Raw genomic sequence first — 18034 nt, forward strand, 5'->3', positions numbered from 1 at the left:
CTTGAGCGAGCTTGGCCCCGGGCTGGGCGAAGGGCCACAGAGGGAACACTCCCAGGTGGAGCAAGGGGGGACACCCAAGTCCCTCCTGTCACCCGGGCTGTCTTGCATCAGCAGGTTGGGTGTCCTGCCCTTGAACCTGAGCATCCTGCCTTGGGCAGGCTGGCCCCCGCACCCTCTCACCCCCAGCCTCATCAAGGGGCCACAGACTCAGGGCCAGAGATGACCCTCCGTCCACAAAGGAGCCCCGGGAAATGTGGGCGATGGGGAAAGCCAAGCTGAGCCCAAGGGGAAAGAGCAGGGGGCCATGCAGGGGGAAGGGGGTGGCCAGGCAGAGGTGGGGCCTGGGACCCAAGCCCTGGAGGTACACAGGATGTCCTGCTGCACCGAGGAACAGACACTGGGCAAGCCCCCCCCCCATCCCTGGGTGCTGACAGAGGCTGGCACATTCCAGGAACACACACACACAGACACACACACGCACACACGCTTCCTTATCAGCCAGACAACCTGGTCTTCAAGTCCGGAAGCAGCTCAAGAGAGCCAGCCCTCTTCCCCCATGCTTGGCCTGGACAATAGGATGGCCAGGGAAACACTCAGCTCTTCGCGAGGCCTCGTGGGACGTGGTGGTGTGCAGGGTCCTGAGCACAGCCCCCCAGCCTAGGACAGGATGGCCAATGTCCAGGGCCCTAGACCAGAGCCAGCCGGGGTGCCCTGGCCTCAGCCCTCCTCCAGTCCACAGCCTCCCTGGCCGCACCCTCATAGGAGCTGCTGTCTGGCCTCCTAGTCACCCCAACTCGGTCCTGGGAAGCCGACCCCAGCCCCTCATGCTCTGCTGGGCTCACAGGAACACACCCGGGGCACAGAGCCACCTGGGTGTGGAGGGTCCTGCCAGGAAAACCCTGCCTTTCTGGCTCTGGGCCTGGCTCTCAGCCTACATCCTTCCCGCTGCCACTCGGAGAGGCTGCCTAGCCCCCGCCTCTCCCTGCCTCCTCCCGGAGGTGTTCCCCACTCGCTGGCCCTCTACTCAGGATTTACTGAGGGAGTCCCCCACCCCTGCACCCAGGGTCTTTTCTGCTTTTTCATGCCAGGCCCATGGGAACACGGGGTCGTGGGGGCCCCAAACCTGGCTTTATGGCAGGCCCTTGCTTCACTCCTCCTGGCCTGGGAGGCACAGACAGCACCCCTGTTTCACAGCTAGAAAAACTGAGGTGCAGAAAGGTGAAGAGACTTGCCTACAGTCTCCTGACTGGAAAGCAAGTGGTAGAACAAGGACTACGCCTGGCTCAGAAACACAGCCCGGGACCGTCTTTCTGCAGCCCAGGGGCTCAGGCAGGGCCAGTCCGGTCTGGGTCAGGGTCGGGGCCGGGGCTGTAGGAGGGGTCTTTTGGAGGGGCCTGGGACTCAAAGGTGGCAGGGGTGGCAGGGGCTCCCTGTGCAGAACCTGGCCAGGACCAAACCAGGGCAAGGCTTCCTGTACCATGGCCCCTACCCCGACCTCTGCCCGCCACCGGGCTGACTCATGGGGTCAGGCTGGCTTGTCAGTCCCCTGCCCCTCCCGAGGGAAAGAGGTGCCCCTTGAATACCTGCCCCCCGCACCTCCGGCTGTAGGGCCTCAGGCCACCCATGCTGGGGTCTGGTGTGAAGCAGCGCTGACCTCCATCCTGTGCTGGCCTCAGTTTCCCCACTGACACTAGGACTGCCTGCCAGCGTCAGCACTCACACGCCCCGCCCCCGCTCCGCCCCGGCTCCCGGGGCCTGGAACCCCAACCTCTCCTCTTCCTCCTTCCTGCCCTGCCCCTGGCCAGGCTATGCCTGGCACTTGCTCCTGACCCCCCCAGGACCCCAGCAGGGGCGGTAGGTGGGGGAGAGGCACCCGGTGCAGCCTCCCTCGGTGACTCCCTGTCAATCTCCCATCGCAGCGCCCCGCTTTCCTGGCAAGCCCCAGGTTACCAGTGCAAACGGGGTTTCCTAGCAGCCTCGCCTGCAGGCTGGAGCCAAATTTCAGTGCCACATTTCTGTGAGAGAAAGATGAAGAGGGAGGTTTGCAGGGGTCACGCCGGAGTAAGCTCCTTGCAGCCTCACGTCCAGAGCCGGGACCTGCAGGGTCCACCCCTCCACACACTCACTCCAGGTTGACACTTGCCCTGCGGCAGGCACAACTTTCACTGCTGGGAATTCCCTCTCACATCTAACCCAAATACCTCAAGCTGTAGAACAAGCTTTGGCCTTTCCTTATCTGCCAGGGCTAAGGCCTGCTTAGAACAGGACAGAGCAGTGCCCACCCCTGCGGGGCAAGGCTCACTTGGCACATGAGGCCAGGGGCCCCAGGGAACCGGGGTTGAAGTTTGTTTTGCTCTGTAACCACAGAGGTGGGCCTTCCCAGTTCAGACCTGCCTCTCAGTCTCCCCGTTGGTACAGAGGGCAGGAAAAGGGAGTCACCACGGAACCTCTGGCCGGCCCCTGGGAGTGTGGGGACACAGACCTTCTGTCTGAAGTCAACATGGTCCTGCCCCTCCTTAGAGAGATACCATTTTAATTCATGTTTATTTTAAAAATAAATACTCTGTTCTTCACTTTCACACTGGGGTGGTGTGGGACAGTTAGGCAGGGAGGCCTTCCCTGGTGGGCAGTACTGAAGGCAACTTCTGCGCCAAACCCTCCTCCAAATGCCTGGAATGCCTCTCAGGGCTCCTCCTCCTGGCCATCAGAAGGAGGAGGATGGACGGACCACGACCCAGGGCTTCAGGCCTGGGGGCAGAGCTGAGGCTGCCTCCCCGGGCCGCCAGCTTGGGGCTTGATGCCCAGAGGAAGGTGGCCACCCTCCATCCACCGGGGTCAGCACCCTCTCAGGCCAGGGGCACTAGATGCAGGTGGTCAGCACATCCAAGGAGGTGGACAACTCGATCTCCTCAAAGAGCACGTGGCCCCCGGCAGCCCCAGAGCCGCCAGCCTTGGCCACAGCCCTCAGCAGGGCCTGGGCGTGGCGCAGGAAGTGCTGGTTCCGACGGCGGCCCAGACGACGCAGGGCCAGGATGGCCAGCACGTGGTCCCGCCTGCAGAGACACGCGGGCCGTGCTGCAGACTCCACAGCTCCATTGACGCCCCGGGCCCCAGGGCGAGGGAGACCCCGGGGCCCAGACTGGAGACATGAGTGCACCCAGCATCCCTGGGTGGTGGCTGAGTCTTGAAGGGTGCAAAGCCCGGAGGAGACGGGCCTCTGAGGCCCAGGCAGAGGTTCGGGAAACCTAGCGGGCTGAGGGGGGCAGCACTGGGTCGCGATGCCGCAATGCTGGGAGGGGGAGCAGGCAGGGGAGTCAGAGCCTCTTCCCCTGAGAACCGTGCTGGGGAGCCCCGGCCCGGCGGCAAGCAGAGGGGCACGTGGGGGTGGGAGGCTTGGCCCAGTGTGCCGCCCCTCCCACCCCGAGCACCCGAAGGAGCTGGAAGCACTGTCTCCAGCAGCGAGGGAGGGCTGGCCAGCCTGCGCAGGAAAACCCCGAGAGGCCAAAAGGAGAACCTTCCCCCATGCTCAGTTACTCTGAGCCGAAGCCAAACAGACACTGCGGCCTGGGGACAGAGGATTCTCCTGTGGGGCGGGGCGGGGCAGGGGGCCGGGAAGGGGCTAGGCCCGGGGTTTTCTGTAGCCTCCCCATCCTGGAATCTCCAAGGCCATGGAGAGATTCAGCTGGGATTTCCACGTGCGTGATGACTCAGCACTCCCTAAACACACACCCTAGGATCAAAGCCTTCTTCCTCCTGGCTGGTCTCGGGGCTTCCAGAAAGGGCTTTCTTCCGGAGATGGGGGCCTCTGCCTTCCCCTAAGACTCGCTGGAGGAAGGGCTCCGGCTCCCTTCACACTCCAGGGACCCCAAGACTGAATGAGGACGGCGAGAATAGATCACCGGGGAAGGGCAGCGGCGATCCCACCAGGGCCCCCACAGCCTGAGGGTCCGGGACGCGCAGGTCGCGCCGTCGGAGGCCCCCTCCCCATCCCTCATCCCCAGAACCAGCTCCCCCCGCCCGCGGGCTGCTCGCCGGCCCACCTGCTGGGGCAAGAACTCTTCTGAAGGAGCGCGCGGCCTGATCCCCAGCCCCAGAATCAGCTCCGGGGTACGAACCTGATGTCGGGGTAGCTTCTGATGAGCGTCTCCAGGTGCCGCCCGATGTCGTCTTTGTAAGTCTCGCCCAGTATGTCAGCCACGCACGGGATAGCTTGGCCCAGCCACGTGGCCTCGGAGCCCTGCGGAGACGGGGAGACGCGGGCGCCGTGGGCCACCCTCGCCCCCAGCCCCCCTCCCGCCTGCAGCCCCTCGGTTAGTGCCCCTTTTAGCCCTCCTGCAGCCACCACCGCGGCCCCATCAGGACCGCCTCCCGCCCAGCGGAAGGGGACGCGGACCCGGCTCAGGGTTCCTCTTCCCGCCCCACGACACGGCGCAGAGGAGGCTTTCAGTGTTTGCTCAGGTGGGAGAGCCCAGGCCCCGCGGGGAAGGCCAGCCTGGAATCAGACGGAGAGTCGGGGACCAGCGGCGCAGATGAGGGGTGTCTGTGTGGGGAGGACGTGCCTGAGCTGGCACTGCTGGGGGTGGGGTGGAGGAGAAGTCGGACACTGTCCCCGCCCATCAGACGGGGCTGCGACCCTCATCCCTCCCCTACACCCTCCACAAAGTGCACGCAAATCAACGCAAATATATGCAACACGTCCTCCCCACCTGGCCCCGCCCCGGCACGCGGAGAGTGCGGAGAAACGCTCGCGCCAAAGCCCGCCCACCCGGGTCTCTTACAGGGGACAAGCTGAAATCAGAAAGAGGGGGGCGCTATTGGAGGGTTCGAGGGCTGGAGAACCCCCAAGAAGGCCAGTGCCCCGGGGCAGTCAGGCGATGCTCCTACCAAGCCCTGGAAGGTGTCGGCGATGGCCTGCGCCTCAAGCCCCATCTTCTGGGAGCTGCTCAGCCGGTCCACACCCCGGAACCGCTCGTGGGGTCTCAGAGCCTGCGCCAGGTACTCGCGGACAACGTAGCGGTGCACCTCCTGCAGAGTCTCCTGGGGAGGGGGTCAGAGCACTGGTAGGAGCCCTGGGCACGCCCCCACCATCGCCCCCCCCCCCCCCGCCGCCCTCCCCCTCGCCGGCCGCCCCCTCCCGCCCCCGGATACCTGGGCCGGGGGCGAGGCCATGTGCTCAAGGAGGCCCGAGAAGGCCACCACCTTGTCCATGAGGGGCTGCAGCAGGTCCTGGGTCAGCCAGGCCTTGGTGCACAGGGGCCTGAAGAGCGGCTGGGGGCAGACGGGTGGGGAGTCCTCCGAGGGCTGACCCTCAGCACCCACTAGACCCTCCCCTGGGCGCCCAGGGCATGGCTCCGGACAGGGGCGATTCAGGCCAAAGGACGAGCTGTCATCAGGAAGAAAGTCTGGGGAGCTGATCCCCTTCTCTGCAGTATTTTGGGGACAGCCCCTCTCCTGTCTCTAGACCTTTCCCTGAGACTGCCTCCTCCAGGCCCGGAGGCCCTGTGGGCACGGTTGCAGTTTGAGCCTCTAGACAGGCCTTCTCTCGGGAGTCCTGGGGGCGCCTTGAGGGGCTGCATGAGGCGCCATTCCCTGGAGAGGGTCCTCAGAGAGTCTCAGAGTTCGTCCCTGAGACGAGGAGACTGAAAGCGTTAGTCACTTAGTCGTGTCCGACTGTTTGTGATCCCATGGACTGTACCTCCGTCCATGGGATTCTCCAGGCAAGTATACTAGAGTGGTTGCCATTCCCTTCTCCAGGGGATCTTCCTCACCCAGGGATCAAACCTGGGTCTCTTGCAATTATAGGTGGATTCTTTACCATCTGAGCCACCAGAGAACCCCAAGGAGAGTGAAGGAAGAGTGTTTCCCAACTGTTCTTGCTCAGCTGGGAACGTGTCTGGGTCCCCTGCCTGACCCCCGAAACACCTCCCCAACAAGCCCCTATGGTAAATGAGTGCTGCGACTTGGGCCCTCAGGCTCCAGGACACAGGGCACACCTGCTGGGCATGGAAAGTGGGGCGAGAAGGGCCCACCCCGTCACCTGCACATCACCCTGCCAGCCCTGGAGCAGCCGCTTCTGAAAGGCGCAGGCGGCAGCCGCCAGGGGCTTCTCCAGCTCTCCGAAGCTTCCTGGGAATTTGGCCAGAAGGTGAGTCCTGTGGAGGGGAAGGGGCCAGGGGGAGGGCAAAGTGGGCAAGGGGGTCACGGCCTGGCATACAGCCGTGAAGGCTGGGTGCCACCCCAGCTCCGTTCACTCAGACTATAGTGTGAAGGGCAGCCCCCTGGGGCAGCCCAGTGGAGAAGCCCTGGGAGCAGTCATGTGAGGGGGCAGCGCTCGGCTCGGGAGCCGAGCACAGAGGGGTGGGCCAGGGGAGTGTTCAAGGTCCCATCACACGGCAGGGCCCCCCTGTGGCAGCGCTAAGCCAGACCTCCATCCCTCCTGGTGACAGAACAGTGCGGCACAGCCACTCCTGGCACAGGGGCCCTCCTTCGAGGCTCGTGATAGTCGCTTAGTCGTGTCCGACTCTTTGTGACCCCATGAACTGTAGCCCACCAGGCTCCTCTGTCCATGGGATACTCCAGGCCGGAATACTGGAGTGGGTTGCCATTTCCTTCTCCGGGGGATCTTCCCGACCCAGGGATCGAACTTAGGTCTCTTGCATTGCAGGTGGATTCTTTATTCTCTGAGCTCCCACGGAAGTCCTTTGAGCCCCATAACTGCCTCTCCAAATATCACAATGTCCCCAATTCACCGTTGAGGAAACAGGGCTAGGCTCTCCCAGTTCGCAGCCCAGGGACACAGAAAGGCAGGCTAAATTTCTACCAGGGTCTTGACCAGAGATGGCCTACACCAGAGTCCCCTGTGCCCAGGACCAGCCTGGCACAGTTCAGGGACAAAGGAGTGTTAGAGAGCCAGCGCCTTATCATGGTCATGCTTCGGGTTCCCAGATCCAACACGTATTGCCTGCGTGACCGTGGACCAGTGGCGATACCTTTCTGAGCCTCCACACTGCACTCGTGTCTGTACGTGGGGACACCACACCATCAGCAGTAGCTGATGCATCTTCAGTTCGGGGCACTAAGGCTTGGCCTGGGGCTGAAGGCACTGGCAGCCCACAGGGGAGGGCCACTGCCCCCTGGGAGCAGAGGAACCCAGGCCCCGGCACCGGCAAGGCCCTGGGGTGCCGGGGGGAATGTCAGGGAGGGCTTTCCAAGAAGAGAGAGGGTCCCTAAAAGAGGAAGAAGGCTGAGCGGGAGGAAGGGAGGAGAGAGCGGGGCCCTGGGTGGTAGGCATGAGCTGGGCAAGGGTGGCTGGAACCTTGGCCTCTGCTCAGCCCTGAAGCTCCCCGCGTCCCTGCCAGGGCCTCAGCTCTGCCGGGCCACGGGAGGACCCCACGGCGGGGACAGGGGCGGGGACGAGCACGGAGAGGGGGTCCCCTCGGGAGGCTTCGGGGAAGGCCGCCTTGGGGCCGCAGGGGCGGCGTCTGCGTCGCGGTTCCCAGGGCTCGCGCGCCCCCTGCCGGTCGCGCTCGGCACCGCGTGACAAACCCACCTGAGCTCCTCGCAGGCATTGATGCTGGCGCACAGGTTAGGCTCGCTCACTGCCCCCGATTCCAGAAAAGCCTTTTCGAACCTGCGGGCGGGGTACGCGGGGGCCTTGGAGACTCTCCCTGGCTGCTAAGACCCCGAGTCCGCCCTCCAGGCTTCTCCCTCCCAGTTGTCCGGAATCTCGGATTCCGAGGAAACGGGGTAGGTGGGCCCTCCTCCTCAGGGACGGCCAGCGTCCACACCCTGGCCACCCCGCCCACCACATCTCGGCCCAGGATTCGCCCGCACCTGGGCAGGAAGAGCCCCAGCGCCCGCGCGCAGATCTGCAAGGTGGTGGCCTCCAACTCCGCGGAGATGGCGCCGGCCGCCTTCACGTGCTCCGCCACGAGCTAAGAGCGAGCGCGTCTGAGCCCCCGGTCCCGATGCTCCCAGCGCCCACCTCATGGCGCGGGGACGTCTCCACCCTGCCCCGCTCTGCCTCCCAGTCTCGGCTCCGACTTCCAGGGGCCCCGACTTCCAGAGGGTCAGCCCTCCCAGCTCCCCACGCCCACAGGGCCCCCCCGCTAAGCTGGGAGCTGTGGCCTCGCGCTCCCAGCCTGGCCATGAGATCTGAGGACCTCTGACCGCGCCCCACGTGGGGCCTCAGGCTCCCATCCGACGGGGAGAGGCGGCTGTGACTGTGTCTTATAAGAGAGTCTCCACAGCCCGAAGCCCAAACACACGTCCTTCCCTTCGGGCGCACCATGCAGACGTCGAAAGACAGCGGCGTGTGGTAGAGGCCCTGCAGCACGTCGGGGGCCTCCGCAGCCGCCCAGCGACTCTGCTCCAGCTGCAGGATGCCATCGAAGCAGCTCGCGATCTTGGTCTGTGCGGGCCAGAGACGGGGCCGCGGTGAGACCCTCCCAGGAAGGAGGGCCCCCTGCCTCCAAGCCCTAGGGCGCGCCCTTGGAGATAAGGGCACCCCTGCCGGGACACAGGCCCATGCCCGAGGCCGCAGGGCGCAGAGAGGCTCGGACCCTGGGCCCTGCGCCTCCGTACCCCGCGGCGTCGACCACGCTCAACCTGGACTCCGCCCCCTCCGGCCCCGCCCCGCCCCGGTCTCACCTCCAGGAAGCTGGTATAGTCGCCCTCCAGTCGGGCCCAGACGTCCGGTGCCAGGAGCGGGGGCAGCGGCTCGGAGGGCAGATCCTGGTCCTGGGAGCCCAGGAAATCAGAACTGGAAGGCAGGGCGGGGACTGAAGGTCTTGGCGGGACTCTGATGCGGCCGCGGCTGCCTCCACTGCCCTCTGCATAGGCTCAAAGCCTAACGCCATAGCCATGAGGCCCGGAATCTGGGCTTCCGTTCACACGCCCCGCACTCTCACACCGCCCTCCAGGATTCCGTGCCAAACGCCCCTCCGCCCGGCTTCCCACCTCAGGATTTTCTGGCTCAGCAGTTAGCGGAGCGTGCCCCGAAAGCTTAAAGATAGCAGTCCGGATGGACCTCGACCAGCTTGCTTCGGGAGTGACCTCCACCCTCTCGCTCGGGGTTCACCCAAGATTGAGCTCTAAACGCCCCCAGGACCTTGCAATTCAGGGACCAGCTAGGATCCAGCCCACACCGGGGCGGGTGCCTGTGTGCAGCCACTCAGAATATTAAGGAGGCCAGCACTTTGGCGCCCCCTCCAACTGCCTGTCTGCCTGGGGAGCTGGGGAGCGTTCAGGGGGACGGGGGACCCACCCCATCACTTTATGCAGAGCCCTGAACCGAGGTGTCCATCCAAAGCAAGAGCCGGGGTGAAAGCCAGCCCTCAAGGAGCGCGGTGAGCCCGTGGTTGTGCCCAGCCTGGAGGGGGTGCCCTTGGCCAGTTCACTCAAAGGCCCCGCGTGGACTAGGGGGCCCTCAGTGGGCTCCCCGCCTCGGAAGCAACCCCGCCGTAGCACTTTCCAGCTTCGGGAACAGAGAGGGAGAGCACCAGGGTCTCGGATGGGGAGGGGAGAATGTCAAAGGGCTCCCGACCGCCAGCACTCTCCCGGGGAGGAAAAGGAGGAGAAAGGTGCCCTGTGCTCTTCAGGGCAGGTTCTCGAAGGCCTCGCGGGCGGGCAGTGCCAGCCCCTCCCTGCCCTCGCCCCACCCCGCGGCCTCCGGCCCGGGCTTCACCTGCTGTAGACGTTGGCGGCCCAGTCCAGCAGCACGTAGAGCTGCTCGCAGCCGCGGGCGTCGTGCGCGAGCTCCTGGAGGCGCCCGGCCACCGCGCTGTGGAAGGCACGCAGGTAGGCCTCCCAGGCCGGGAAGCCTGCTGCCGCGTAAGCGGGGTGCACCTCCCGCTGCACCTTCTGCAGGTCGCGGCGAACTAAACCGCCGAGCTCGGCCAGGAGCCGCGCCAAGTCGGGGGCAGCATCGGCCGCCCCCGGGGCCTCCCCCGCGCCCGCCTGCCGCACGCGCTCCTCGGCGCTCCGCCGCACCGCGTCCTCCCAGTGCTGGCGCCAGCGGCGCGGCGTGCGCAGAAAGTCGCCGTCTGCGGGGGGCTCTGGGTGGGCCTCCTCTTCCGCGCGCACCACGCGGGCCAGCTCGGTGAGCGCGGCCGCGTCCACGCCGTCCGGGCCCAGCGTCTCGCGCACGATGGCGCCGATCTCCGCGGCCAGCCCGTCGTAGTGCAGGCACACGTCCATGGCGCGCCGCGCGAAGCCCGTGGGGTCCTTCTGGAAGGTGCACGAGGCTTTCTCGGCCACTAGCCCCGTCTCCAGGTGCCGCAGCTGCTCGAAGGCGGCCAGGAGTTGCCGCTCGGAGATGAGGTCGGCCACGGACGTGCCTTTTGCAAGGTCGGGGGAGAAGAGGGCCAGTGAAGGGGGCGCTCCAGGTAGGCCTGTCAGCCCCGACTGTACACACCCCGAGCTGGGCTGCCTGGTCCCAGAGCGCTAGGGAAGGGCTGCTCCAGAAGCAAGGGCCCCGACTGCCCTATGTCCTTCGGAATTGCCTTTTAGGAGGCAGATCTCTGATCCCAAGCCTGGTTCAGATGGCGCCTGGGATCGGTCCTGCCTCCCCTTGCCTTCAGCCCCCACATGGACCGCTGCTCCCTCCATGGAGCTGGACCTGGTGGCCTCCAGCGCAGTCCTGACTCAGGCCCAGTGGGGCCAGAGCTCCAGCTGGGCATGCCCTTGGACGCCCTGGCTCCTGCCCACGGTGTCCAGCTTCAGCATTTCTTGCTCCCTGCTGTTCCCCGCTCTGGGCCAGCCTCCACCCCCGGGGAGCCCTCCACCTCCACCTGCACGCCCCCTTCAGGGCCCATCTCCTGGATGGCCCCCTAATCTCGCCTCCAGGCGTCTTGGCTCCCAAGCACCCTCTGTGATTGTGTGATCTGAGTGGGCCAGTGCCTTGTCCACCAGTCCGGTTTGGCCAGGAGCCAGGCTGTGGAAGCCCGTGGAGTTCTGGGGCCCTGCAGTTCTGGGTTCAAATCTCATTTTTCCACTTCCCAGCTGTGAGACGTGAGGCAAGTCACTTAACCTCTCTGAGCCTCACTTTTCTCGGCTGCCCTTGTTGAAACGCTGGAAGAATTTTACCATGCAGTTGTGCACGGGCAGGGGTTTGGGGTGGCTGGGGAGGGTAACCCATCAGGAAGCCTGGGCCCTGCCCCCCCCTTGGTTTCCTCCCCTGCTCAGTGGGGGGGAGCCCTCACCTTCAGCTTCCTCAGGCCCCACCCCTGTGAACGACCGCCAGCCAACACCTTCCTTGGCTTTGGAGGACCCCTTCCTGCTGCAGGCTGGCCCTGGCTCAGAGGTCGCCGGGGTCTGGTCCCCAGTGGGGCCGTTGTCTGGAGTGCGCCGCAGAGACCCGAACAGGAAGCGGCCGCTGAGCCTGAGCAGCCCTGCGTCCCCCCGGGGGGCTCGGCCCGAGGCCCGCTGGCTCGTCCTCGAGAGGGCCCGCCGCAAGGTGCCCAGGCCAGGTCTAGAGCCCTCGTGCCGGGCGCCGGGCGCGTCCTCGCCGCTCGCCCGCCGGGCGCCCTGGGCTGGGGTCTGCGGCTCCATGGGCTCCTGGGGGCGGTGCGGCTCCAGCCCAGAGGCCTCTGTCTGTGGCAGCGGCATCTTGGCGGCAGCGGAGCTGGGGGTGAAAGGGAAGCTCAGGAAGCCGGGGCGGGGTGGTGGTGGGGCGACCAGTCGCCAGGAGCAGACACCGAAACCCCTGAGATCCCGTGGGGCATGTGGGGGCCCAGGCGCTGGTCAGGGAACTCCCCCCGTGGAGGTGACCCCAACGCTGTCAAAAGGAAATGTCACCAGGCAGCTCCCGTGGCCTGAGCCATCTTTGTGCCAGGATGCAGCTACTTCTGCAGACAACGGTCAGCTACTTCTATCAGGAAACCTCCCCGACACCATTTTCCATGACGGTCTCCCCTGGGTACCCACCCGCGCGGGGTCTGCCAGGCCAGACCCTCCCACCAGAGCTGGAGAGGGAAACGAACGTGCAGATTCCGGGGCTCAGCCCAGCCCGCAGCCCACCGTCCCCAGAGTGGGCCCAGCAACTACGTCCAGGGCTTCCTGACCCTTGGGTCCTGAGGCCTAGCGTGTCCAACCCCTCCACAGCCCCTTCACTGCCCCCTCACCTCTCAGCTCACCCCCTTTCAGCCATCAGGCTCACTGCTTCTCCTCAAAGCGGAGCTCAAGGACCCCCATGGAGGACGTCCACCCCTTTCCCTGGGTGTCCAGCACTGGACGGGGGTGGGGTCAGGCTGGAGGGGGCTGGCCCAGGCCACCGGGGGCTTATCGAGGCCTTGCAGCCCTCAGGGAAGGCTGTGGGAGGGGCCTTGGTTCTATATTTAACCAGGGGCTGGAGGCTCCCAGCACCGATTCTCACCCATCGATCTCCTCCCCGCTGTCCCCCGTAGAGGACAAGGAGGGAGTCTCCAGGGCGTGGGGACCTGGGCTCAGGGCCCTCGCCACCCTCGGGCTCCCGCAGCCTCCACTCACTGCCCACCCCCTTCCAGCCCCGCCTGGTGATGTTTGACTTCCTGGCTTTGGGAGAAAAGAAAGAGACTTAGTGGCCTCCTGGGACCTCCCCCCTCCCCCCACTGTGTACAGAGGAGTTGAAGGTGGTGGGGGGCCAGCAAGTCCTCACTTTGGCCCAGGAACTAGGGCCCAAAGGAGGGCAGGACCTGCTGAAGTCACTGACCAACCAGAGGCTGAGCCGCCCCCATCCCCAGGTCACCCCCCCACCACAGGGACAAAGGCCAGGCTGGAGCCAGCACCTGACCCTTGGGTGATATTGGGCCGGAGCGGCCTCTCCCCCGGCCTCAGTGTGCCTGGGGTGATTGACACCAGGACAGGCAGGGCCCAGACCCTTACCCCCCTGCCCACCTGCCAGCAAGATGTCCGTCCAGGGGACAGACATGCAGGGGGTCGCCGTGGCCTACCTTCCTCTCCCAGAGGCGGCTGAGCAGCTGGAAGGAGGCTGCCCAGGTGCTCTATGGAGGCCTTATCAGCCCCGCCCCGGCCACAGGTCATGGTTCTCCTGGATGCCAGGACTCAGGGACCATGCCCTCAGATCAGCCCCGACACAGCAGGGAGCATCATGCCAGCGGCCGTCTGTCCCCTCCACCCGCACCCCCCGGGGTGTCCCCCAGTGCCCAGCAGGGGCAGGAGTGGTGACGAAGGAGCCGTTCCAGCAGGGCCCAGCCTGCCCCGCTCTGGGCTCTGTCTCCAGGCAGTGTGGGGGCAGGACAAGCCAGCCTACCTTGGTTGGCAAGAGCTCACACTTAGTAAGCACCTACTGCATGCTCAGCCCAGTGCCTGGCACGTGTCAGATCCCCATGACAACAGAGTGACAGGGTGTCATTCACCCCACTTCACAGATGAGGAAACAGGCTCAGAGAGGGGCAGGGTCTTGCCTTAAGCCACACAGCTCAGGGGCGGGGAGTTAGGACCAGCTCGGGTCTAGCTAGGAATCTGGGAGCGGCGGCTGAGCCCTGTCTCCCAGTACCAGCAGCCCAGCGTTGCGGCCCAGGGAACCCTTTCTCCTAGCAGGGGGCCCGAAGGTGGGCAGGCTGCCAGATGCCAGGAGTGGGATCAGACTTGAAGTTCTCCCAGGAAGCCTAGGGGAAAATTCTGGGGGAAGAGAGGCAGCTGGAAGCTGGGTCTCATGCAAGGTAACAGAGGCAGAGACTTGAAACCCAGCCACCCTGCCTGACCACCTCGTCCCAGAGTCCATCAAGGTCCCCCTGGTGGTCCCTGAATCCTGCTTCCGCAGCTTCCTGAGTCATTCTTGACCTTCACGAGGCACAAGTCAATCAGGTCACTCTCCTGCTTTAAACCCTTCCGTGGCTCCTCACAGCCCTCAGCCCCACAGCCTGGCGTTTGAAGCCCCCCTCCCCCCCATTGTGGTCTGAAATTCCTCCAGCCTCGCTCCCGGGCCTCCTGGGCCTGCACCCAGCCAGCCTCCCAGCTTCTGTTCAGGAAGCTCCTTCTCCCAGCCTCTCCCTCTGCTCCCCAAAGCTGACCTGGATTTCAGAAGCTGGGGTGCAGTTGTCTCCACCTCCGAGCAGTCCTTGGGCTGCGCTGTACCACCTGACTGCTCATCAGGCCCCCGGACTGGCCCCCTGTGGTGATGGGGCCTCCTCACTGGCCTGGGGACCTCTGTCCATCCACCCCTCCCTGTCTCCCCAGAGCCAGCCTGCAGGGGGAGTGAGCCTTCAGTGTGAGGGTCACCCCTGCCTGTGCGGGCCCTCTCAGGCATCGTGCTGGTGTCTTCTGGGCTGCAGGCTCCCTGCTGACTCTGCCTTGGCCCCTGCCCCGGGCCTGCCTCCCCACCCGTGGGGCCTCTCCCTGGCTGTCTTTCTCTCTGTTCTGTTGCCCTGAGTGTTCAGAGGCCCTGGCCCCTGTACCTTGGCCTCAGCTGAGCTTCAGGAGCCAGGAGACAGGCCTAGGCTGTGTCCTGAGGCCCATGTTCTCCAGATCAGGCCAGTGCGCCCACTGCAGGGCCAGTAGCAGGGATGGGAATGCCACCCAGTAGCCATGCTTATCGGAAGCTCCCATCTGAGGCCACCCTATCTGTGACCAAGTCAAGTCTGGGCTCCCCTCACCACTAGGTATCTCCAAAAGCTTCTACCTGCTTTTCCTAGGCCTGCCTCCTATAGCAGCCCCTCCCAGGTATCCCATCCCAGTCCCAATCTTTCCACCTCCCCAGGGCCTGGGCCATCACCCCATCCTTCAAAGCTCCAAAGTAGCCACCTGGGGCAGAGGACTGCGTCTCCCTCGTACCTCCCACGCATCAACCCCATCACCTGGTCACAGGTCCTAACTGTACTCCTTCCTAGACCCCCTGGATTCCATCTCCTTAGAGGGGTCGGGGGTCTTGCCAAAATATAAACCTCCCTTAAAGCCCTTTTCTGCAGGGTAAGATTCTTCTGATATAACAAAGAAGAAAAGCATGTGTGCTCTCAGAGTATTCCACGTTTGCCTAGAAGAACTAGTTAAGTCAATACGGCAAGAAAAATGAATAAGAGGTATAAATATTGGGAAGTACCTGGTAAAAATGTCATTATTTGGAGGTGATATGATGACCTGCTTAGAAATAGCTTTCTTAAACTCCAGAAAAGCCTATTTTTAAAAAGTTCTTAACCGGACATGGAACAATGGACAGGTTCAAAATTGGGAAAGGAGTACGTCAAGGCTGTATATTGTCACTCTGATTATTTAAGTTCTATACAGAGTCCATCATGTGAAATGCTGGGCTGGATGAAGCACAACCGGAATCAAGATTGTTGGGAGAAACATCAATAACCTCAGCTACACAGATGGCACCACCCTTATGGCAGAAAGTGAAGAGAGACTAAAGAGTCTCTTCATGAAGGTGAAAGAGAGTGAAAAAGCTGGCTTAAAATTCAGCATTCAAAAAACTAAGATCATGCCATCCAGTCCCATCACTTCATGGCAAATAGATGGGGAGACAATGGAAACAGTGCCAGACTATTTTCTTGGGCTCCAAAATCACTGCAGATGGTGACGGTAGCCATGTAATTAAAAAACGCTTGCTCCTTGGAAGAAAAGCTATGACAAACCTAGACAGCATATTAAAAAGCAGAGACATTACTTTGCTAACAAATGTCTGCATACTCAAAGCTATGACTTTTCCAGTAGTCACGTATGGATGTGAGAGTTGGACCACAAAAAAGGCTGAGTGTCGAAGAATCAATGCTTTTGAACTGTGGTGTTGGAGAAGACTCTTGAGTCCCTTGGACTGTAAGGAGATCAAACCCAGTCAATCCTAAAGGAAATCAATCCTGAATAATTATTGGAAGGATTGATGCTCAAGTTGAAGCTCCAGTACTTTGGCCACCTGAGGCAAAGAGCCGACTCATTAGAAAAGACCCTGATGCTGGGAAAGATTGAAGGCAGGAGGAGAAGGGGACGACAGAGGATGAGATGGTTGGATGGCATCACTGACTCAATGGACATGGGTTTGAGCAAACTCCAGGAGATGGTGAAGGACAGGGAGGCCTGGGGTGCTGCCGTCCATGGGGTCGCAGAGAGTCGGACACGACTGAGCAATTGAACAACAACAACAAAAAGGCACTTAAGAGCCTTCCCTTCTTGAGGCTTTCCTGGCGGCTCAGTGGAAGAGAATCCACCTGCCAACGCAGGAGATACGGGTTTGATCCCTGATCTGGCAAGATCCCACATGCTGCGGGGCAACTAAGCCCTTTCACCCCAACTACTGAGCCTGTGTTCCAGAGCCCTGAACTGCAAGTACTGAAGCCCGTATGCCTAGAACCTGTGCTCCACAACAAAAGAAGCCACTGAAATGAGAGAGGCCTGCCCTCCACAACTAGAGTGTAGCCCCCCCTGGCCACAGCTAGAGAAAAGCCCATGCAGCAGTGAAGACCCAGCACAGCCAAAATTAAACAAATACAAATTTTAAAAAGGCCTCCCTTAATACAGCAACAAAATACCCTTGTCCCCACCCTGGGCTGCCCTCACCCTCAGGAGAAGCACAGGCTCCTCCTTAGCTCGGCATTCGAGGCCGTAACTGGCCCCTCCACTTTCTTCTCCTGCTCTCTCTCTCTCACTCACTCGCTCACCCACTCTGATCACTCGAATACACTCATGTGTCCTCCACACCTCTGTACAGACTGTTCTCTTTGCCAACAGTGACCCTACCCTCACCTTCTCCAGCTGCCAACTCCTTCACGGCTCAGCACAGGTGGCTCCTCCTGCAAGAAGCCTTCCCTGACCCCCTGAGTCCCAGACCATGGTCAAGACCTCCTGCTCTGCACCTGGGGCCTGACCTGTGCATACCTTCTCCCATGACTGAGGGGCAGTTCCAGGGTCTGGAGCATCTTCCCCTTGACCGGGACCCCCCCAGGGCAGGGAGTGGGTCAGACCCAGAGTCCAGCCACAGCAGGTGCCCAAGGAAAACAGATAAGCAATTTCATGTAGGTGCATGAGCCCATAGGCGTGCAGCCACTTTTGTGACTGTGGTGTCCCCTGGTGTGTGTATGTGCCTCAGAGGGTCTGTGAGGGGCTCTGTCCATGAGTCTACATCTGTCTGCACGTCTTCATGTCCCTGTCTATCTGCTTCCTATCTGTCTGTGTGTGTGTGTTCACTGTGACTTGAGCTGGCATTCTGGACCAGGCACTAAGCTGAAGCTGTTAGCCCGGAAGGCCACTCGCAGAACTGGAATTGTCCTCAAGCCCTCGAATCCCCGCCTATTGCCCACAACACCCCAGAGGCCCTCCTCCTCTACCTGCGTGGACATACCTGCCGGGTGAGTAGACACTGGACCCCAGGCAGAACAGGACGACCTCAGAACGGGACCGGGCGGTGGGGCCTCTGGAACAGCCAGAGGGATTGATCCACGGCTGGGGCTTTCCAGCTGCGGTCAAGCCGCCCAGCCCCTGCCCCACCCCCAGCCCCACCCTCCACCCCGAGCCCTGCTTTCACTTTCAGAAGCCCTCCTTCCGCCCCCTCCCTGCTCAGAGGCAATCATGCCAACCTTTGACTCCCGCAGCAGTGCGGAGCCCAGGCGCAGGTCAGGGGCTATGGTGGTTGTCGGTTTAAAAAAATATTCACAGCCTAAAAGTTGAGAGTTGCGTTCCATTCGGTGGGAAGTTTTAGGACTTCAAGCCTGGGAGGCAGCACCTCAAGGGCCCTGGGAGAACTGTTCTGAGGAGGGGAGCGGAGGACTGGTTATACTGAAGTTTTGCAACGAAAGGTAGTAGTCTGAACGCCAGAAGACCATTGTTAAAGAAAACCAGATATCCCAAGTCAAGGACTTCGGGACCTTTCTGTGTGTGGGAAGACGCAAGGGTCTGTCACTGAAATCTTCCCTTTCATTGCACCTCAGCTGTCAGGGCTGGTCCTCTGCATCTTCACATCCTGAGCTTCCTTTCCTCAGGACCCACCGTCGGGGGTGGCTGTAGTCTGATGGTTGCTAGACAGCAGGTATTTTTCTCCTTTCTGTGTCCCCTTAGGGCTCACAGCTTCACATTGGAGGGCTGCGATTGCTGACGACCATGACAT

The 18034-nt window shown here is 62.7% G+C and overlaps 1 protein-coding gene across 3 annotated transcripts; it reads right to left on the reverse strand.

Moving 5' to 3' along the window:
- Positions 1-2516: 2516 nt before the first annotated feature.
- EXOC3L4 (exocyst complex component 3 like 4) lies at positions 2517-17410 on the reverse strand. Of its 3 annotated transcripts, XM_081548676.1 has the most exons (13): positions 17273-17379; positions 14013-14111; positions 11202-11623; positions 9686-10337; positions 8650-8761; positions 8288-8410; positions 7834-7934; positions 7550-7630; positions 6038-6152; positions 5149-5268; positions 4885-5037; positions 4116-4237; positions 2517-3053 (listed from the first exon to the last, which is right to left on the reverse strand). In XM_081548676.1, the coding sequence occupies exons 3-13, from the start codon at positions 11605-11607 to the stop codon at positions 2861-2863; spliced, it is 2178 nt and encodes a 725-aa protein (XP_081404802.1). In that variant the 5' UTR covers positions 11608-11623; positions 14013-14111; positions 17273-17379; the 3' UTR covers positions 2517-2860. The 3 variants fall into 3 exon arrangements, with proteins under 3 accessions (XP_081404802.1, XP_081404801.1, XP_081404798.1); XM_081548675.1 differs by lacking the exon at positions 14013-14111 and having other exon boundaries at positions 17273-17410; XM_081548672.1 differs by lacking the exons at positions 14013-14111; positions 17273-17379 and adding an exon at positions 12123-12223.
- Positions 17411-18034: the final 624 nt, after the last annotated feature.

This window comes from Giraffa tippelskirchi, chromosome 12 (assembly GCF_054371585.1).
Source record: "Giraffa tippelskirchi isolate mGirTip1 chromosome 12, T2T-mGirTip1v1.2.pri, whole genome shotgun sequence".
NCBI lineage: Eukaryota > Metazoa > Chordata > Mammalia > Artiodactyla > Giraffidae > Giraffa > Giraffa tippelskirchi.